This window comes from Cibotium barometz, chromosome 56, assembly GCF_041138505.1.
Source record: "Cibotium barometz isolate CiBa-2024 chromosome 56, ASM4113850v1, whole genome shotgun sequence".
NCBI classification, from domain to species: domain Eukaryota; kingdom Viridiplantae; phylum Streptophyta; class Polypodiopsida; order Cyatheales; family Cibotiaceae; genus Cibotium; species Cibotium barometz.
Genome location: NC_141101.1, coordinates 14,131,572 through 14,154,639, shown reverse-complemented (window position 1 = coordinate 14,154,639; position 23,068 = coordinate 14,131,572). Strand labels below are relative to the sequence as shown.

The 23,068-nt window shown below is 42.9% G+C and overlaps 1 protein-coding gene across 4 annotated transcripts in view; it reads left to right on the top strand.

Moving 5' to 3' along the window:
- Nucleotides 1-21,966, top strand: part of LOC147606931 (lysophospholipid acyltransferase LPEAT2-like) — a 49,992-nt gene extending 28,026 nt beyond the window's left edge. For 2 of the 4 annotated variants that reach the window (XM_086791260.1, XM_086791261.1), the window contains exons 9-14: nt 10,183-10,253; nt 19,944-20,010; nt 20,111-20,161; nt 20,260-20,370; nt 21,314-21,361; nt 21,474-21,966. In XM_086791260.1, the coding sequence (XP_086647386.1) occupies nt 10,183-10,253; nt 19,944-20,010; nt 20,111-20,161; nt 20,260-20,370; nt 21,314-21,361; nt 21,474-21,602 (477 nt within the window). In that variant the 3' untranslated portion in view covers nt 21,603-21,966. Of the gene's footprint in view, nt 1-10,182; nt 10,254-13,114; nt 13,428-19,943; nt 20,011-20,110; nt 20,162-20,259; nt 20,371-21,313; nt 21,362-21,473 lie in introns of those variants that run through there. The other 2 variants (XR_015264855.1, XM_086791262.1) reach the window with 2 other exon arrangements.
- The last annotated feature ends 1,102 nt before the right edge of the window (nt 21,967-23,068 follow it).

Genomic DNA, 23,068 nt, shown 5'->3' with positions numbered 1-23,068 from the left:
ACTTTCCAACAGAGTTGTTCTTCCTGTTCATCTCCTCTTGAAGGAGAGCACCCTCAACATCTGCATATGACAGCATAGCATTTGAATTGCTAGTGGTTGTCCTGAATGTGTCCCAACTCTCTGGCAAAGTGCATAAGAGAACGGTGGCTTTGAACTCATCGTCCATTGCCAACTTTTGATTGATGACCTGGCTGACAACACCATTAAACTCATTTAGATGGGCTGTCATAGACGCCCCTTCCTTCATTTGAAGACCTATGAGTTTCTTCAACCAATACACTTTGCTTGAGGCACTTTGCTGGGCATACAAGTCCTGCAATCTTTGCCACATTCCCCAAGCTGTCTTCTCTTCATGTATGCTGAAAAGTAAAGTGTCTGACACAGACAACATGATGGTGGATCTTGCTAGCTCATCCATATCTTCCCATTCTTCAGCAGTAAGAGAAGCGGGCATTACACCCCTTTCTTTGATGGGCTTGTGCTGCTTCTTCTGGAGCAACATATTATAGCACTGGGTTTGCCAAATGTCATAATTATGTGAGCCTTCAAGCTTCTTGATGTGAAGCAATGAAGAGCTCTCACCTGTAGTTGCCATAGCAATATGCAACCTTTGTCAATGCCTGACTCCCTGCAAGATGTGCAAACACTGCACCAAAAGCACACAAAGTGCTCACAGTTGTTCTCCCAAAGTTTATCTCCCACTGCGGAAGCATGAATGCAACTCTCCTCCCACTGAATGTGATAAAATCACCAAAATCTGGTTGCTGCAGATTTATGACAGCACCTTAGATGTGCTTTGTTGCCCTTCCAAAACACTGTACAACAGTACTAAGTGCTCACCAATGATGTACCAAATCTGTACCAGCAAGTACAGTAGCAATAAATGCTCTCCTGGCTGTCCAAATGAGTGAAAATCAGACCTTGACAGTCCTCACCACTACATACAATAGTCCTGGACAAAAATTGAGCAAAAGCCCCTTGATTCAAGATCAATTTCTGATCATGCATGGTACATTAATGCACATGAAGGCCTCCAGAGTCTTCACAATGCTTCCCCCTGGCCACATATACATCCAATACATAAAAGCCCCTTGATTTACTGACACATTGAGTGCTTGACAGACATCAACACATTGCCCAAAGCATCAAATGCCAGTGCGTGCATGTCATGTAAATCAACCCAATTGGCACAAAAGCCCTTTGATTTGCACTCCAATTTCTTGCAATTTTGGCCCGAATGTGAGATTGCTCACATCATACAGCATGTATGAATGCCCAATGGCACAATTACATCAAAAGCCCCAAATTTTGACATCCAATTTCCTGCAAATTGACGCGGAATGTGACCAATGTCACCTAATTGTTGCCAATTTTGCTCAAAAATTGAGCAATTTGGACTTGTACCTGCTCAATTGATGATGGTACCTGCTCAATTGCAAATCCCAAAAAAAAATTGAAGCAAATACCTCAGGCAATTTCTGATTGCAGGAAAGAGGGGAGTCGTGCTGATGCTGGTGCAGAAAAATTGTGCAGATGAATTGAAGCTGGTACGTCGACGGAGGGAACTGCAAGCTGCAAGCGCACACACGCGTACACCTGTAAGCGCACACACGGGCACCTCCTCTCCCTATAGAGAGACTGGCTGAATGGAGAGTTGTACTTGCTGTACCAGCTCTATTGCATGAAGACCCGTGGTTTTTGGGAAAGAATGAGTACCCACACGGAGGTATATGGATTATGTTGTTGGCTCGGCATTTTTACAGCCTATGTTCCGGCTTGGTTGCCTCGTGTTGGGCTTGTACATGATATTATTCTCCTTGGGTAATAAAATACTCCAGGGGGGGGGTCGGCCCATTCCGGCCTCTATGCGGTGTCATGTGTGCAAGCTCCATTTTCAGCATTTGTGGATGTCTTGTCCAGCTTTATGTTTTATGCAAAGTGATGATGGATATGTGTTAAGGTTGTGGCCATGTTTAAATGTTTTAATATGCATTGATGGTATCAACAAGTGTGTTAAAGGCCCTAGTCCCCCGGGCACCCGCTGCGAGTTACAACAGTCGTCTCCTGTCCTGTGCTTGGATGACATGGGGTACTTAAGCTTGCCCATCACACCAACCCAACTTTAGATCTGTTTCATGATGACTCTTGTAAAAACAATTCCCCAAAGTGTTTGGACTTACCTATACTTGTCAGGAGCACTTAGCCATCAGGATTTGGAGTATCTCGCATAATTGGTTCATTTGGGTACAGTATTTGGGCATCAAACCCCTATACATGAACTAGAAAAGTAGACCTGTAGAACTGGCTGGCAGCAGCTCATATTGATAAGACCGATGGTGACCAATTATAGAGACAACTTCATGACATCCAACTCTTGGTAAGTCTTGTTTTGCCTCCAGATGGATTCTGCTATCAGGGCTGCTGATAGCAGAATCCATCTCGAAGAGTTTGAATTCGAGAGTAAAAAGGTGATGAGCAAGAGAAGGATTGTAGGAAATTTCCTTACAAGCACCAGTTGTGGCTTTGCATGGCAGTTTGGAAATATTTTGATACTTGTGGTTTAACCCAGAAAAGTTTGTGGAGATATTTAGAGGGAGGGACACTCTTCTCTACTAGGATACTTTAGAGCCCACTCAATAGTCTAATTTTTCCGAAATTTTTTGTATGTCAATTTAGCCCTATTTTACCTCTCTTTTAGCCCCAAATTTTTCTTAATTGCACCTCCGTGTGACCCCCGAATGGCTCCCAAATTGCTCTTAGTTGCACCCATATTTAGTTGCTGCATCCATTCAATTTACCTCTTCTTAATCTTTTTGTAGGCAAGACGGGGTGAGGTTTGCCCAGTGCAAGAGAGCAAGATCACAGCTAGTGAGGAGGAGGAGAGAGAGAGATGATGACCAACAAGATAATCAGCACAAGGGCAAAGGGATTGAGGAAGTACAAGATTATAGACATAGGTCCTTTTTATAGGAGAGAACCTCTTTACATATTTTGAAGCATTTGCTGCCACCACATATGCCTTATGCCAAATATGATGCCAAGTATCCCTAATAGGTGTCACTTTGCCACACAACACTACTTTACATAATATCTTGCTCCCACACAAAAGGCTTATAGACACTAGTGGTTGTTCACACACATTGGAGCCTACATACAATGCTAGTTTACACGACCACCTAGCACTTGTTTATTCCCACATTAATCACTATTAATATTTAACATTCCCCCCCATGGTGATAACGTGGCTAGAAAGCTGAGTCATCTTGGACTAGGTTTACTTTTTCTTTTGGTTGCTGTTGCTTGTCGTCAGAGGTAGAAGAAGCGGAATTTGCAGAGTCTTCATTAGCTTTCAGCTTTGCAAGCCTTTTCCGACACTCTTCGATGTAATCACACTTTACTTTCTTCTTCTTGGAGTCACCTTGGGAGCTCTCTCTCTATCGATCTAGGATTTCATATTGTTCTCCGTGGCTTCAGTTGTAGCCAGAAGGCTTTCTACCTACAGCAACAACTCAGCAGTAGTGCAAGGACCTGTCCTAATGGGGTCGTTGGTGGACCATCTGCATCAGGCATGGACAATCGGGAGCGCATTGCACTCAGTCTAGGCACATACCATCTTGTTACAAGAATATAAAGTAGAACAATCCACTCATTACATAACCCTCTTTATATAGGTTTTTCCTATAAAGCATTAAAGCCATACTTATGGGATTATCAACTCATAAGTCACTTATCAACCTTAGCCCTTATAATCATCTTGCTTTTACTAATCTTTTGTCCCCCCAATCCACATATTAGCTAATCTAACCCCCAGGTTAACAATGTAACCCCCGATTTAGTCTTAGGTGCATGACATTAGTATAGTAGGTGTGCACTTTAAAACCCCCTCTGTGCTTAAATTAATGATGAGAGTTGCGTTGCCTCCATGTAGTTTGTAAGCAATGGTTTGTACTCCTTCAAAAAATCCTTGTCCATCCACATGGCTTCATGGGTTCGTTGGTCCTTGAACTTGGTCAAAAATTACTGCTTCTTGTGACCACTGTGGTGTTTGAAGTGGTGCAAGACGATATGTTCGAGTCTTATGACTTCTACGTCATCAATGGTGTTTGGTTGTTCTTCATTTAGTATATCCAAAGGTGGAGCCTGGAGGTCCCATGTATTGCTTTTTTCACTAGACGAAACATTTTCCATCTGATGAGGATGCATTTCAGGAGGCTTCTAGGAGTGGCACAAGGTGTATAGGTCCAAGGTACAGGAAAGTTCACAAGACAAGTATGAGGCCCAAGGCAAGGAACACAAGGCAGGGAAGAACTCATGGGAGGTTGGTTGGTGGTGTTCCACAAAGCCCAAAGGGGATGGTAGTCCTGTGAGCCAAGAAAGGCTTTCGGGCAACGGTTTTCCAAGGGAGGATGATCCTCCAAGGGGTGGAGTGAGAGTGTTAGACTCATTTCTCAGGAATGAAGACCAAGACAATGTTCAAAGATAGGGCAGGAATGGAATGGGGACTGGATGGAACAGATGCATAGATCTTCTTTAGAGTTAGAGTGGATTTGGAGACTGGGCTGGGCATTCAGTGAAAAGGTTGCCAGAGTTGGAAGGATGACAGAGGGACTCCGGGAATAGAATGGGATGATGACAGTCATCCAAGAAGCAAATTGAAATCCCGTCATCAAGTTTAGCAGAGGGGGATGTCATGTGCACACACATGTACATGCTAATCTTAGGGCTAATCCTAGAGGCAACATGATAAAGACTCACTAGAACCAGATATTTTGGAGCATTGAAGTGCAGGTTTAGGCAAGGGATGGACTGGAGTGGACACAGGGACCTGTCGGCTGCATGGAAAACAATATATGGCTGTGTCGGCTGCATCAGACAGGTCGGGATCTGCATTATTGATGTTTGTGTCCAGGCGCCTGGCTGACCAGAAGTCGGCCAGATCTCTAGCTGTCCAAGGCCTATAAAAGGCATGTTTGCTCATTGTTTGCGCACCCCCCCCCCTCCCGATTGGCGACCGATTCCTTGTCGCGACTCTTCTGGCCCTTAGTGCCCACTGGGGCTAGTTGACCCCACCCTCTCTACGTCGAGTCTTCCCCAGCAGCCTTCCTCTCCGATGGATGCCCCTCAGCAACGTCCCTCTCCAGCCTCTCTGCCTTCCCACTCCTCCCCGCCTCCTCCCCCCCTCCCCCTTCCCCTTCCCCACTCTCGCCTCCGACTCTACCCGCAGTCACTCCATTTGCCCCTTCTTCTTCTTCTATGCCTACCATCTCCCCCCCCCCCCCCCCCCCCCCCCACACGCCACTCCAGAGCTATCACGTCGCCCCTCTGTAGTCCCTGATCCGGAGAGGGGACAGCCGGTGAGTTCCGTTCGTCGCTTGATTCATCATTTCTCAGAGCCGGTGGAGATGACCATTGCGGCCTCACCGGTAAGGGTTCTCCCACCTGAGTCTCCAGGTGGGCCCCCTAGGATCTTGGGGCAGCCTGTGGATTATAGTTTCTTCCGGTGTCTTCCGACGGAAGAGACAGACAGGTTTGAGGAGACTGTATCCCCTATTCGGGTATGTGTGGTCTTCCACCACTCCAAACCCTCTACGCCAGAGAATGGCATGATGATCTTCTCTTTCCCCTTGAGCGCAGCCCCGGGGACAGTGGGATCCAGAGTCGGTGGTGGCACTTTTCCAGCCCTAAAAAGGGACTTTTTGGATATTTATATTTTATATTTTTGGGGTTTTTTGTCTTGGCTGCTGGCCTACACCTTTATGGTGACCGACATGGGGTTTCTTCCAAAATATGTGTTTAAATGCAATAGATGGGGTTTCTTCCAAAATGTGTGTTTAAATGCATACATTTGTGTGCATGGCTTATTTTTATTTGTGTGTATTGTTTTGTTTGCCTGGACAATGCTTATATTTTATTGCATGAGAAGCTCATGGATCTGGGGACGCCTAGATTGCACCCATGGGTTAGTATGTTGCATAACCTGTCTTCAATTAACTTGTATTGATGGATTTGTACAGGAATAATTGACATTTTGAAGGTAACCCACTCTTATGCGGATTTTCTATCTCTATGCATGCATGCATGACAATCTAGCTAAGTATTGTTGATAAACTTCTTCTCCATGATGAGAAACCCCCATACATGCGACATGCATGGTAGAAACCCCATGCATGCAACATGCAAGCTTTTTCAGCTACATGCATGCATCATGCAATGCTTTATCTTTTCATGCATCTAAAAGTGTGCCATGCAAGCTTACTTTTAGATGTAAAGTATGCAAGCTCACTTTTCTGCAAACGAGTCATGCAAGCTAGTTAACTCAAAAGAAAAAGATAAAAAGGAAACTTTTCGTCCTCTTTTACTTTGCTAATAGCCATTCTTTGATCCAAAAGTCTTGCACAAACCTCTCCCTACCACATCTTTTCATGAGCAATAACGTCCACTCCTCCTCTTCATCTAGGCACCTCCTTCTAGGCTGAAAGAACTCTATAAATTCAGATTTCCAGCCTCATTCAAGAGTACTTCTTGGCCGTTGTTTATTGCGCTATCTAATGCACTTATTCTAAAGTATTTTTTCAGCCATACCATAGTGTTTTTATTTCCCCAAAACACTTAGAAGCTGGCTGAATTCTGATTTTCAGAATTGAAAGTCTCCATTCAAGCTAGAAGAAGACTATTCCCAAGATTGAAGCTGTGGAAGAATCATCTTGGATCCGGTTGCTACAAGTTCTATGCGGGAGAACCCTTGGGAAGTGCTGGGCATTCTTCTAAGGCTGATTTTCAGCCATTAGGTGGTTGATTTTATTGAAATTTAGCTACATTTGAAGAAACTGGGATTGCTTGGCAATCTTGGTGAGGGGTGCTAGGCACCATATTGCCAACTTGTAGTTGGGCTACTTGTAGGCAAGTATAGTGTTTGTAAGTTGTTTTCATATTCAATCATTTTGGAAGAAATGGTGGTGTATGGCTGGGCTAATCCACCCGTTGTATGTACTTGTAAAATTCTTACTCCCTTAAGGCAATACATATCCTTTAGGGAGGGGGGTGGGGGGGCGGGGGGACCAGTCCATCTTCTGGTTCTTAGTGCAGTATCATTTCTTTTCAGTACTTCCATAGTGTATAATCAATTGTTATGGCGATGTATGTGGGATATGGCAGTGATCAAAGGATGATAAATCTTGTGATTTCAGTATTAAATTATGTATAACCACGCCCCCGTTTGTGACAGTTTATCATTGATGACCCTAGAGTGCAGGGATTTCCCTTACATGATTCATATGTAATCTCGTTTGAGTCATTATTCGTCTACGCTTCTGCTATAATCATTATTGTTTGTTGAATGTTCATTTATGCTTTTGTATACAATGATGAATCATGATCAATCTGTGTTTGCTATGTATCATGTGTGAGTCATGACATGAGTCATATTCTGTATATGTACAAATTTCCACAGTTATTTTTTTTCAGTCTGAATGAAACCTGTTTCTTGCATTTTACGAAACTCGTACGAAACCTACGAACCCGTTTCATGTCTCCCGTTTTAGAAACACCTGGCAACTATGGAAGCACCTTTGATAGAATGTCTACTGATTAATTGTTTTTATTCAGCTCTTCCATATCCATCACTTATTGTGTCCTATACTTGGTATAGTAGAATCTAGATTTTTCATCTCGTATAATCCCAGAGTCTGAGATCTTAGCCATGACGAGATTTCATGAACACTATGTACACATCATTTTGGTCTCATAGACCCCTTTGACGACGTTAATATAACCCCTTACTGGGGGTAGTCCAAGGAAGTGCTCACGGCCTTCTTAAAGGACTCATGGTGACATGGTGGTAACGGGTTTTTTCCCCGAGCAAATGGTGGTAGAGGGTGATTCCTTTGCAACCTCCCAGCTCAAAAACAAAACAAACAAAACAAACAATATAAGTTTCTTTCTTTCTTTCTCTCTCTCCACCCAGAACATCCCGTTCCAAGCATGCGTGATAAAAAACTTCAAAAACAGAAAAAGCATACTTTTCCTCTCTTGATTTCTTTCTCTCTTTTCCTCCTTCTATGACCCCACACTTCATCCAAGCATGCGTGACAAAACAAAAGCACATACCTTTCAACTGAACCCAAGCATGAATGACAAAGAGAAATACTTGAATCTCGCGACAAAATCCATAAGCAATGAAAACCATTTGCAAGCCTGGCTTTCTTTCGCGTGCCCCTTGCGTTTAGGGGGCTCTGATACCAACTGTAAGATCCCCCGAGATCCTCCAAATACAAGACAAGCATGATAAGTACCATAATTGCGTGGAGCGTGTCCGAGGCCTAGGCACATGTGTCCTAGGCCTAGGCACGTGCGTCTTGTCATCATCCAACCACACTGGAAGAATACAATACAATACCACACCCATCTCAATAGGCTCATCCCACTTATATAGCCTTAATCAACCTATAAATAGCCCCGACTCATAAATAGCTATAACTTATAAACACCTTAGCCGAAGTAATACTAATCCTCAGGGTCCCCTAATCCCATATTAGGCCAACTAACCATGCAATTAGCTTCGGCACGTATTACTCATGTAGGCTATGGGATGGCCATCTTGGTGTAAAATAGCACCAATAGTATGGTTATCGGCATTCGTAATGACCACAAATGGGCCGTTGTAAGAGGCTAACTTAAGACAAGACTCCTCAAGAAGGCGGTGTTGAGAGTATGGAACGTTGTTGCAGTTAGTTGGAGTCATCTGGATCTTTACCTTTATGTTTTTACACCTTTTAGCAAATCTCTAAGAGGAGCTGAAGTCTCGAAGAACTTGTCGTTATGGGACTGATAAGCCTTATAGATTCCAATGAAGGAACGAACATCATATGCTGTGACCAAGAGGCCCCAATTGAGCATTTCTTGGACATCCTTGGTAGAGCTGAGAATACCAAAATGTCATCAAGAAAAATGAAGATGCCAGCCAATCAAGGTTTTAAACACGTGCATCATCATACGATTGAAGGTGGGATGCCCTTTGGTTGCTCCGGTGGTAACCGGGGAGGTAAGCCATCTCGTAGAAGCAACTTCTGGAATTTGGTGAATAATACATGTTACTTCTCTGTTGTACTAATCCGATCTGCATTGGATCAAATGTAGATAATATCACACTTGGTACTTCTAATTTCCTGTTTTCCGTGAATGTGAGAGATTAGAGGAAAATTGGGGATTCCAGGTTCCCCTTTAATAAGGACGTGCATTGGTGACATGAGAAGTGATCATAAAAAGATGCTTCTCCCAATCCGGAACTTGGTCTAAACTTGTGGAACCATCTCATATGAAGTATTATGTTAGTGCACATTAAGGGAGTCACAAGAAGCCTCGTGTGAATTCCACTTGCTGGATTACTATCTTAGCATTATGGGCTTCGTACTAGATATTAGCTTTCATACCTTCACCAAATCTCGCGACTTGATGGTTGACTATTGTCAAAACGAAACGGGCACGCTAATGAGCAACCTGTTCAGTATTGACATCCTCGGTGTTGCCATAGCAACATGTACCTAGACAAGGGCTCACAACATTTACAGTTCCCATAAAAAAGGAGTCCCTAACTGTACTGAGACCAAGTTAAGACTTTGGCATACTTCAGACCTCGTTACCAAGTAGGTATGTAGACCTGTCTTGTTCATTCGCTTGCTCTCATTTGGTCAGATATTTTTAACATCCTCTTGTATATTTGGAATAGGATAAAGGCGTAAGTTCAAGAGTACAGTCAAGAGGTCATTCCACAGCAACTTTGTTTCCTGCACTCCTTTTGCAGTCATTTGGTGTCATCAGCTTTGTCACTGGCTATGCTAGCTCATTTGACATTAACAGTTTCCACACTAATGACAATGACTAGGCTGGAGGAGGACAGCTACTTGTTCTTTGTACTTTAGGGAAGCGTAAAAAGAAAGAAAAGGTTTATCTTGATGTGGAATTCCTTTATGCACTTTGCTAGTATTATTATTTGGAACTTGCACGTGTGTTTGTGGGTGGGCTTAGCTTGCAAGCTTATAAATAGGTAGCTGATGTGTCATGAAACAGGGTGTATGAGGTGGTAAAATAAGTCATGTTCTTTGTGTTTATTGTTGCTGTCTTTCTGTACTGAGAACCTGCCTGGGGAATATCTGTAACCCTGGAGTGTCTTTTGTACCTTTGCAGCTTTTGCATGTAAGCACAAAAGAGGCTATGGTCTTTCTTGAGAAATTTCAAGCAATGGATTCCGATCATAGGTTTGCTCTCCATTTTTTCAGCATTACAATTTAGGAATGACTGACCAGCTATCCTGTTGTGAACATCCACATGTGTGTGTGTGTGCTCTCTCTCTATAGTGCTAGCCTTTGTCACGGTTGCATTAAGGAACACACATACCTGCTGGAACCCTCCTTGGGTAAAGATAACCTGCTGGAATCCTCTTTGGGTAAATATAACCTGCTTTGGATTTGGTGATGATGACTATGATACAATGTGGCTAGCGGCTCACCTCCCAACCGTAGGTTCTCGTTTGGAACCACCCTTGAGTGTGAGGTCTAGATTGCCCTGAGAGTGAGCCTTGCTATGGCAATAGGCCTTGGTGTCCCATACCCCCAAGACATCCTCCAGTGAGCCACTCCTGTCCTTGAGGATCCACCCTCCTGGCAGATGTCTCTACTTGTGGATAGCCTTCATTACCCCTCATAATTGAATCCTTGGCACACTTTTATAGCCTAGACCTCGTGCAATGATAGGGAAACCATAGCTTGTGCTCTTTGCCTAATATACAATAATAATTCATCCTCGCTCAATCCCGATTTACAAATACAAAACCCTAACTCAAGGATATTGGAAGCATTTACCCAATCAAGTACAAAGCCACAACCTAAATTTCTGGAAGAGAAATTGTTAAAGAAAAATCCTATGGGCATTAATGTGCTCAAATTAAATGATCTTTAGTAATAGATTAAAGTCTTCGAATAGGAATTGGAAGAATAAGACCAAAGCTAGGAAAGCAAGGACTAGGGGTGCTCAGATTAAAGAGACAGAGCCCTTAAGATTATGGAAGAACTGTCGTTTCACTGATAGAAAGGAATGAATCTGATCAAGAGAAGAAACCAAGGTTGGGATTGGTTGAGATATTTTGAAGGATTCTAAGAGAAAGAAGAATGACCCCTAACTCTATGTGCATAATTGAAATCCAATTTCTATGGACTGTTCCAAGTACGTCTTGAACATCAAAATCATGTTAAGGGTACTAGCTCACCATTCGATTTCATAAAAAGTTAGAATGAGATCAACTGGAGGACATGTTTATTATTAGACTTAGGGTTAGCGGAGCTAAGGTGGATAGTAAATATTCATTGTGTGTGTAGAGAGAGAGAGAGAGAGAGAGAGAGAGAGAGAGAGAAATGAAATGATATATTAATGTCTTCAAAAGGCCAAAATGACCTATGAGACCAAAAAGGTTACAACAATTGGTGGATCTGATACAATGTCTGTGTAAGAAAAAGTAAAACAAAAACACAAAGTATTGCACGGCTCAATGATGGTTGGTTGATTTGATGTAATAATGACCTCATGAAGTCCATTACTTTTATAGTTATTTTAAACCCCTCTAAGAGTGGGTTTACAAACATAGACACAGACACAATGTTCACACCTTAAGAGGGTGTTCACACATGCCTACACACTAGCTGCGATTCCCAACAAACCCCCCTTCGGAGTGAAGGTGGAGATGCCTGAGATGACTTTCATTAGCCATGGCGATTTGGGTTCTAAACTGCAACACGTGATACAAAAGATCACAGTGTCTCAACACCTGAAACTCTCTTGTCAGGCATGGTATAAGAGCTTGACCACACATGACAGTGCCTACATTAGTTCCCCAAAGCAATCCCCCCTCAACCTAAGTAGGGATATGTTGTAAACAAGGAGCCTTTTATAGAAAACAAAGCTTATAAGAATAAAAATAACACAAGATTATTTATCAGATTTTGGGGGACATTTGGGTTAAGAACCCGTGACTCATGCAAAAATACTTAGAAAGCCCAATCTTAATCTTCCTCATCAAGAGAAAGATTATTTATCACTGTGAGAGCCTTTTCTGGTGTCATGGATGTCTCTGCTACATCTTCGTCTTTTGCTACTAGAGTTGCATGATCTTCAGCTTGCTTGAAGCATCTATGCTCGGAGTGTCCAAGCTTTTTGTAGTAAGTGCATTTTCTGGTTTGTTTGATTCGAATCCGGCATCCACAAGCTCTATGAGATGACGATCTTGATCTATGAGGATGGCAACCATATCGTGAAATGATAGTCTTGAAATGAATGACTATCCTCATCAATGAGGATAGCGACCATACACTGAGATGACAATCTTGAAATGACATCTCACTGGCCACCCTGACAACAGTGAGGGTCTTTGTGCATACTTTGGAATCTCTTCTATATTGGTGGATAGGACTGCTTTCATGTTGTCCTCATCAGCTTGCGCCTTGAGGGCAACAAGTTGCTGAAGAGTTGAGCCTAGATTGCTCAGATGTTCTTGTAGTGGTTGAACTTCTTTCATTCTCTTATTAAAAAACTTTTGATTGAGAAAAACTTTAGAATTAGTGATCTTGTTACCAAACAAAGTCTGAAGTTTTCGCATACCTCTTTGGCCGGGCAAGATGATGGACGAGGTTGTCAGCTAGTCCCAAGCCGATATGTGCGAGCGCCCTATCGTTCTTATCCTGCCTAGTTCGCACTGTCGGGGAGTGTCTTCGACCACATTCCAGACTCCATCCCCCATGAGAAGAAGTCGGATCTTTGTTTGCCATGTAGGAAAATTAGCCCGACAGAATTTCTTAAAGGCAATAGCACTTTTGTTGAGATTCATGCAGGATGCTGATTTTGTAGAAAGCCCCAAATTCTGTGAAGTGCAGAATCTTCACATTTGGCTAATTTTGCCATGGTTTCAAAAAACCTCCCAATTTCTTGGATGTTGCCAATGCCTTAATTTGATGTAGGAGACTGAATTTTTGAAAAAAATCCCCAAAATATTATAAGTTTAAGAGCATAATTTTCACCTTTTTGAGAGAAGCCCCATATCCACTTTGTGAATGTTGACGTGGATTTGCAGGTACAGAAGCCGTTGGAAGATGACGAGAGCAGATTTGTTGAAGATGACGAGAGCAGCGAAGGGCGCATGTGTATGACATGGTGCTTGCGCCAATCTTTGGTGGTCAGCTGGGCATTCGAGTCACTGCATCTGGTGGGATGGAGGAGGTCTGGCGATGACTATGCAGGTGGTGCTTGCAACTGGTCGACAGGGTGGTACTGGCAGCACCATTGGTAGCCACATACGCTGGTGGTTGGTGGTGTAGTGAGAGTCATAGGGGCAAAAGCAGACGCAGAGCTGCAGTCATCGTACATGTAGAGAAAGGTTGGGGCAGGTTGGAGACATGGCTTTGATATCACATATTAGAGTTAGGGTTAGCAGAATCTGGCTAAGCTACAGTGGATAGGAAATATTCATTGTGTGTGTGTTGAGAAAGAAAGAAAGTTATATGAGACCTAAGGGATTACAAAGATTATGTGTACAAAAAATTGGTAAATAGATGAAAAAGAGAAAATAATGTTGCCTAGCTAAAGCCCCAAGGCTTTGGCCCTTGGGGCATGTGTACATCATGTAGCTCCATGACATCCACATCTACATCTATAAAGAGTTTGCTCTCTCTAGGGATCCGTGTTGCTCTGCCAACCTCACTCTCAAGCCTATGATAGGCGACCTTGAGCTGACCATGTCATGTGTACACCCGTGCCATGACTAATCTCCAGCATGAACATTGTCATGACTCTGTGAAATGGGTGCAGCATAAGTGTGAGCATGGTGGTCGGTGAGCAAGACAAAAATTTTACGATTCATACTTGGGTGGCTGGACAAAAGGTAACATGTGTGGACAACCCCAAGTGTGAAGGGGGACCAAGGGATTAAAGTTCATAAGGTTTATAACCTTGGGTGGCCCCTAGGAAGGTTTTAAAAACCATAAGTGGCCCCTAGGATATTTATGGGGAGGGGGGGGGGGGGGGGGCGGGGGGGCTGCTACTCCACTTTTGGAGTACATGCTTCTCTCTCTCTCTCTCTCTCTCTCTCTCTCTCTCTCTCTTTTTGGAGAAGTGAAGGGCTGAAGGGCTGCGCATGAATCTGGCGTGGAAAAACAGCCTGTGAAGAGGAGGAATCGGCTGGTGCTAAAGGTAGTGTAGGAGTATTGATTTCTCTGTGTGTGTGTGTGTGTGTGTGTGTGTGTGTGTGTGTGTGGTGACAGTTTTTCTGCAGGAAAAAGTGTGTGAGGCTGCTCACGGACTGGACAGAGGAGCAGGGGCGGCAGCGTATGCACATTAGGCTTTGATGCGTTTGCATTATCATGCTTCTTCTTGTTTGGGCCTGCCTTTGCAATATGCTCGGTGCTACCACAAGTAAAGCATTTCCCCTCGCTCATATATTGCGCTTTTTGCTTCGGAGTGAGACCATAGTCTCTTAGTTTGAAGGGACGCTTCTTGGTAGTGTTATTTTCAGCCTTTTGACCTTTTTGTTCTTGGTTTGGTCCTTTTTAGGTGGCTGTCCATTATTTTGTAGATTTTGGACAGTCCTCTCTTTGCCTTGAAGAGGGTTTAGCCTTATTGGATCGACTCAATTTGAGTTCTAATTGCTCGGTGGCAGTGGCGGCTGTGATTAGTTGGTGTTAAGGTGTGACGTTTGTAGTTCTGCATTGTACACGGATTGCAATCCCGATTGAAACCTTCTCTTCCTTTCTGCCTCGGTGACATGCATAAATGGAGACACCTCCAAAAGCACTTTCCAAAACTTTTGTACATATGCATTCTTTGATTCCCCCTCATTTTGCTTCACCCAATTCCACTTCATTGTTATCTCATTCAATGCATTGGGAGGCAAGAATTGAGCATGGAACCTCTCCTTGAACTCTTCCCATGATCTAACAGGATTCGGTGAGAGCTTCTCCGTGAGCCACCAATGGGTAGCAATGCCTTTCATAAACATGCCTACATGCCGGATCATGGATTTTTGAGTGAAATCCTCATCACTGAAAGCAATATCAAACTGGGCAATAAAAGCAAGTGTCTTTGATGCATCATATTCCCCATGATATGCGTCAAACTTCACAGATTTGTCTCCGGCTTTGAAGTCACGAGACTTTGATGCATGTGCCTGCATCTCAACATGTTTTCCCCCATGTTTGTCCATTGGGAAAGTCCCTGTGACTGGCATCATTTTAGGACCAAAAGGTGATGCATAAGGCATAGATACATGTGCCATGGAAGCATGAGGCATGGCTGGCCCCTTAACATGCATTGGTACATTTTCAGCCATAGCTTCTGCCTCACAAGCACACTCGAAGGCATGAGTGGCATGAGAGATACGTGGAATACCTGCACCAACAGAAAATTATAGCCCATGTTGCATGTGTTGTTTATGTACATTTTCAGTCCCCAATGGCCTTTGACATACATTTTGACCACTACCATAAACATTGTATTCTTCACGGGCTACGTAAGGTATTCTTGCATGGCGTGAAGTCACTGATCGTTCCTCTCCCATAGCATGGAGATTCATTCTCTTAGACATAAGTTCTTGTTCGGGTACCTTTGGGGATTCCAAGACATGTAGGATGGTTGCCTTTTCTGCATAGGCATCCTCGGTACGAGCCAAGTATGCACGTGCTGCGGCGGTAGAGATTCAATTCTTCTTGTTGTGCATGGAGAAGAGCCTGCATATACGAGTAAGTTCAGCCCTCAAGACTATGGACTCTTCTTCCTGCATCTTCTCTTTGCCACGGGACGGCTGTCCCACATATTCATGTTCCCTATTGTGCACCACATGAGTTTGCTCAACCTGTAAAGCATTGGAGGCATGCATTTCATTGTCCCTGCCTCTTGTGTTAGCATCTCCAACATTCATTGTATGGCTGTCCATAATGTTCTAAGTGTAGAGATAGCTAGTGTTCACAGTGATCGTCTCTCACGATAGAAGTGAAAGAGAACCGTATGCTCTGATACCAATGTAACTTGGTTGAACACAATGCTAATCAATACCATGGTTGTCACGGTACGAAAATACGATACCGTACGGGAATTTTCGGTATGATATGAAATTTTCGAATACCATACGATAAAATACGGTTTTTATTTTTTACACTTACAACCTATGGAGCTTCAAGCTTGAATGTGAGGAAGGTTGGGAGGGGAGGAGTCTACAGTGCTTGAGGAACCAGAACATGGATATGTGTCTCTCTCAGTTGGATCTCCCAATTGTCTCCAAAAAAGAACTTGGATGGGTAATGCAATACCAAAGGTCTCCCAGTGTAGCGTTTATGACTAAGGGACCGTCCTTGCACAAATACGAGCAGTGCTTCTAGGGTGATAGGTTTAGGGACTCCTCTTTAGACCAAAATGGCCATGTCCAAATCTTCTCCCTCGTACATAGCCTACCTATACCAGGGATCTCGAAGTGATGTAGCAAGATTCTCTCATCCTACGAATTAAGTGTACACTACCAGTCTACCTCGCCAGATTTTTTAGGTCTCTCAACAACCCCATATGGAATACTGAGTGGACACGAAAGTTGCGAAGTATTGTGACCATTTGGGATCTTCGTTAAGCAGGGTTTCTATATTTTTTTAAAGCATTTGGATTTTTTTTTTTCAAGGGAATTTTTTTTGGGGGGGGGGGGCTTCGTACCGTACGAACCGTACGGTACGAACCCATTCGTACCGGTACGAGAAACAACTATGATCAATACACTTAAATACACTAAGATTTGATGGACACTTGCTCAAATACAAGAAGTAATTTGCTGAATTGACAAGAGACACACAATGAGCCAGAACGGCCGACCCCTCGCTCAAATAAAGTATATTGATCTTGGGAGAATCAAGTACATAGTGTCATGGGCATTTTTGACCAGATTTCCATACCAATGCATATGAATACAGTATTGCAAACAAGTGGTTGTCGATGTAGACTTGCAATCCACACTACTCTCTCAAGTGCCCATGTTCCCTACCATCTTCTTTCTATTGTTCCACCAACACATGGTAGCAACAATTTGCAAGAGAGCACGTAGGACAAGAGAACACTACACAGGGTGTGTGATCTTGTAATCCGGTTCCTCCCTCCTACTACTTGCTTCCATATTTAAGCATAAAAGCTTACCAATTGCAAGTAGAGTCGATGATAGCGGAAGTCTTCGTGTGATGGAAGTCCTTGGAGTGATGAGATCTTCGATTTGTCGCATTTCTTTGCGACAAAAGTCTTCAAGAGGATGAAGGGAACCTTGGGAAAGCTTCCCCTAAGGGCTGAAATTAGGGTTTTCAGCAAAAAGACCAAAAATTACAGTAATAAAGAGAGCTGTTTTGCTGAATTTCAGTTCACATTGGGAGTGTGTAGGAGAGTGATTAGCGTCCGGAAACACTCTTGGAAGCTTGGGAAACACCTTAGCAAGCTTGGATATGGAGTAGGGAAGGAGAATGTGCACAAAATGCAGCCCAACAGCCCTCATGAAGGAGTACCTGCACCCGTACCGTACGATTGGACCTGTGTACTTGTTCTGCACTGCCCAAAGCAACTTCAGATTCACCTTCAGATCTACCCAAAATTGGCAAGGTTTGAGGGATTTGCAATTTTCTGTCCTGAAATTGCACATTTTGCCTGTTAAAAATTGGGGCTTTTCACCATTGAGCCTGCAATTGCAACATTGGCACACATTGGCATTGATTTCAGCAGATTTGGTGCATAATTGCACTAGAAATTTGGGGATTTTGCAAAAATTGACTCGATTTTGCAGAAATTGGCACTAATTATAGGCAATTTTGGGAATTACAGGCACATTTGGTTGGCATTGGGGTAATTTTCTCCAATTTTTTGGGTATTACAGGCACATTTGGTTGGCATTGGGGCATTTTCCCCAATTTTTGGGCATTGCAGCACTTGGTACAGGTGACAAACGCATTAGCAGATTTACAGGTGCAGATCTGGTTCAGATGTGTTTTAATTGGTTGCCTAAAAATTAGGGCTTTTCTACATTCAGCCCATTTTTGGAGCATTCGACCAATTTACATTTGATTTGCCAGGATTTGAGCACTTGCAGCTCTTACAGGTGTCAGCTGATTGTGTTTTTCACGGCACATGTATACATTTGTGGTTTGCGGCAGTATATATTGCCATTGTGGACTTTGACAGATTTGCATCATCGTGTAGTACACTTGCAGTTTCTATCTTTTCGAAGATTTTGTAACTAAATTTGATTTTCAGGTGTTTAAAGTTACTTTCGAGGCTTCTTTTATGGAGCGTTAGGCACAAGTCACTGCGCAGATGCAGGCTTTGCAAAATTCCATCTCTATTTTGTTCACTACCTTGTCTACTCTCTAAGGCATGGATACCTTGACATTACTCCGGAGTAGTTTGGGGGCGAGAAAAAGCAACATACCAAGGAGATAGTGGACATGTGGCTACATAAGTGGCAGGTCCGCTTCCAGTTTCATCCATATGGCGATGACAAAAAGATTCAGTTATTTAGCAGCAGGTTTTCTCTCGGGTAAAGCTTTGCTCTGGTGGAAAGAACTCAAACCTAAACCAACAACCTGGCCACAGTTCGAAGAAGTCTCCAAGAAAGAATTCCTCAAGGAGGAGGATGACTACGATATAGTTGCTCTCAGTGGCATTTGACCATGACCTCGTAGAACCTCACTTATGAGGTCTACCTCCAAAAATTTAGAGACTTGCAGATGAAAGCTACAAAGATGGATTCTACTACTCTATTGGGTTTCTTCGTAGCAAGTTTACTCGAGTCGTACCGTTTTCAGGTCAAAAATAACAAGTGCAAAACTTTGGACCTGGCCATTCATTCTGCTCGTATTTATGATGATACGATGGTCTCTTCCAAAACCAAACCCGTAACCGAGCAGGGGAACAAGCACAAAAAAAAGTCTCATCCAGATGATGTCCTGAGATGGATCTTGTGACACTCCTCTCCGCATCATCAGGGAAAGGGAGAGAGCCTGGGCAGGCAGGCTAGGCCTTGGGAAGCAGCGTTTGAAGGCTGGGCAGCCCTGCCATGTTGTCATGTGCATACCCTAATCAAATTGCACATGGGCATGATCTTTAGTAGAAGTCGCCTAAAAGGCAAAGTTTGAGGGTGAATATAGAATGATTAGGGAGCGTTTGGGACATCTGGACAAGGGGGTACAGGCGGCCATGGTCAAAGTCAGTGTGGACAGCATGTATACCACTTTATGGAGTCATGGTCAAAGTCAGTGTGGACAGTCATGTATACCACTTTATGGAGTCATGGTATAGTCCCACAGCCCCACCAGAAGCCCTACAGACCGACCAGCATCAAGATGCCTATATAAGGCTGGGTTTTGGTCATTTATGAGGAGGGTCATGAGAGCAGAGATTGCAGAACCACTTCCCTGGGCACCAGACAGGACTTTCAGGATCATCAGTATGCGGCTTCCATGAGCGTTTTCCCCTTGCTCTAGTGGAGGACAGCAAGTAACCTTTTGGTTATGAAGGTCATGCATGTTGCAAAATTGCACAACATACAACTACATTGTGAGTTAAGATCTGTGTTTCCATTGTATATACTTATTCGTGTTTTGGTAATATACCGTAGGAGTAGGCTAGGTAAAGAGTCTCTCCCTTTTCTTCTATCTACTTCTCTTAATGTTGATTATGCAAGACGATTAGCGTTTTCTTAATCAATGTTAATTAGCGTGAATCACATTTAGCTTCAAGAGACACGTCACATTGGTATGAAAGCCTCAAGCCGCATTTTGCTAGTCCCCTGTGTTAGGTGATTGTGAGGCGTTCGAGTAAAATAATTAACATGTGCAGTATTTTTGAAAATTTAATCTCTCTAATTTTAATGACTTTAATAGTATTTTCAACAGGGGTTGTGTGTCAGAAGATCAATTCTTGGAGTCGCTAGGGCTACCAAAGACAGCATTTTCTCAGCAGGTTTACCCCTGAAATGTTGGGTCTCTTTCTGGCTGTTTGCTTACCGTAGAAAGTTCTCTTCCTGTCTTTACTAACAAGCAGCACATTGGTTGGATGACAGATTTTTGGCTTCTTTGATAAAGAGGAGGAAGGTTTGATATCATTTAGAGAGGTAATTAATGTTGGAGGTTTCATCATTAGAAAAGTGGTCTGCATGGCTTTACATTCTCTTTGGTGTAAATGATAGCAGTTTTTGTCGTGATCTTGCAGTTTCTTGCAGGTTCAGCATTCATTTTGAAGCATCCTTCTTTCGAAAGTTTGTGTAGGGCTTCTTTTGAATCCTGCGATTTCCACAAGCAAGGTTTCCTTTCGACTTTAGAGGTATTTTAACTGTTCTCCTCCTGACTGGTATATATCTAGACCTGGTCAAAGATTAACTTGTGGGCAAAGGCAGAGTTTAGCTGGTGTCGGATTGGAAAGAGTTCAGGGATGGAACTAGGGGTGTGCAAGCTTTGGCATAGTGCAATCTAGAACATGGGTGGCTAGACATGGGCCAAGGCAAATTAATCTTTGAAGGTTTGGAATAGCCACCGTGGAGGCCAGTGTCAACCTAGCCGATTAACTTTTGAGGGTTTAGAATGGCCACTATGGAGGCCAGTGCCAATTGGAGGCTTCAGGCCCTCAAGGGTTGTGGTCGTGTGGTTATCTTATTAAGTGCATATGATTTGCAGGATGCTCTGGAACTGTTATATGAGCAGGCATCTCTAAGTGGCTCAGCCATGAATAGAATCTAGGACAAAGGCTTGATAGGTACTGCTGGTGGAATTTGACAATGTGGTTCAATTGAACCATGTTGATGATATGATCAAGAAAAAATCCAAAGGCATTAAGCCCTATGTGTAAATGTGGAGATAAAATGGAAATAGAGTCACAAGGTGTTGTGAGAAGTTATAGACTGTGCATGGAGCTTGCTCAGGTGCCTTAGCAATGAGTCTCTACCAGCTGCATGCTGAAGTTAGGGTGGATGCTACTGCCAAAGTGATTGCAACCAGTCATCCCAAACCTTGGACACTCATGCTATAGACAAAGCATGCTACTGCACCAGAGTTTCGGATGGGATTCTTAGTCTTAGGAACTGCTATTTTCTCAGCAGGGCCTCAAATGCGGCCAATTCAAGTTATATCACTAGTTTTGAGAAGGTGAAAATTAGGTGTTCCAAGTAAGTTATTTTTATTTGCATCTTGCTTGGTTTGCAATCAATGAAACAATGTTTCTCATGAGCAGAGATGTGGCAGTGTCTCATGAGCCCCGGATGTTGTTGCAGGTGGAACGTAGTTTACGGTTGGTTTTTCCAGACATCACCCCATTGCAGGTAGACCTGGTGTGCAGGCACTAAGTTCAATAGAAAAATTTTACCCATGAACATGACTTGTAAATTTTATCTTCACAAAGTCACTACCTTATAGTGAGAACTTGCCAAGCAGGTGCAAAAAAAGGGGAAGGAACTAGACATGGATGGAGATGGGGTGGTTAATTGGGATGATTTTAGAATATTCTTGGAGAAGTATCCGGAGCTACTTCGTGTTTTCCTCCCTCCTCCATGTGGAGTGTAAGCTTGTGATGAATTGTACCCAACTGTTTCCCCAAAGACGGCAAACCCTGTCAACAAAATGAGGGTGCTTCTTGCATCCTTGGTTGTTAGATGACTGCAAGCTGAGATCTTGAGGGGCAGGCTCAATTGATGTTGTATTTTCACAGGATTTTGGAACTGCTAGAAGCAAGGGATCAAATTTATTTGAAGTGTCTGACACGAAAGGAGCAATGTGTGAGAGCACAGCCCCAACAATTTTTCTGTGATCTCCCAAGGTTTTACTTAGCAACACTGATAAGTGGTACCTTTGTACCGCAACACATTCTCAAAGATGTAACGAGTTGAATTTTGTTTATTTATATGAGCTTTCTAGACACTCGACAACCGTGCTTATGATTGAACCACTCGATTCTTACGAAGATGTATGATTTCGAAGAAAGAGGCTTCTGTTTTGCAGCTACATGGACCCTGCAAGCCCTTCAGTGACATTCAAAAATTGGCTTTTCAGTACAGCATGCTATATAACTTTGTGAGTCTAGCTTGTTAGATCTATCAATGTGTATCTGCAGTGCCAAAATGTTTCAAAGAACACCCATCAGTAGATTTGGTGAGGTTAAACATGGACGATTCACATTGGCCAAGACACGAGGGTCAAACCTAATCGTATAAACAAGCTCCAACTAGCTATTCATATTTGGCCAAGGAGGTGCCAAAATAAGGAGTTTGATCATAATCAATGGAGAGGCTACAACACTACAATAGACTATTAGAACTCCAAAACGAATTAAGCAACTGGAGTAAAATACAAAGGGGGTGGATTATCAACAACCAAAGCACGGAATCCAGGCAAGCATGTGACTTGTAATGGGTGCCATGAGTATATAGTCATACAAAACCTACTATGAAGTTTGCAGAGGGTAACATCAGAAGTTGTCAACAAGCTTTTTGTCAACCTAGTCAAATGGGGGTGGGGGGTGTTGTCTTACAAATTTTTGAGTGCCACTAGTTGTGTGTTGAGCCACAAGATTGTGTTGGGTGGTGCCAGACAATGTTGGTAGTGCTAGATGTATCGTGCTAGACAAGGCTTAAGGCAATGCACTGGGTGTACTCATTTTTGCCTTCTTACTCTTACCAAAGTGAACCAAACTTTTCCTTACTGGTATCTTTTCTCCTATTTATTTAATTTGAGTTTGAGCCCTACACAAAGCTTGTTTAGGAACGATGTATTCTCTTATTTTTAAGGATTCTTCCCAATGCTATTCTTAAAAAGTGAACAAAAAATTGGTTCTCACGGCCAAAATTGATTTTTTATTGTATAGACAAAAATATTTCTTAGAAAATAAGTTCTTATGAAAGTCAAGAGACTTTACCCATTGTGTTTCTTTAGAGATTTCCTCTTTTCTTTTTGCAAACTTTGACATGAATTGCTATTTACACATTCCGTAACAACGTAAAAAAATCCTCCCATTGTAAGTTCCAAATAAAAAA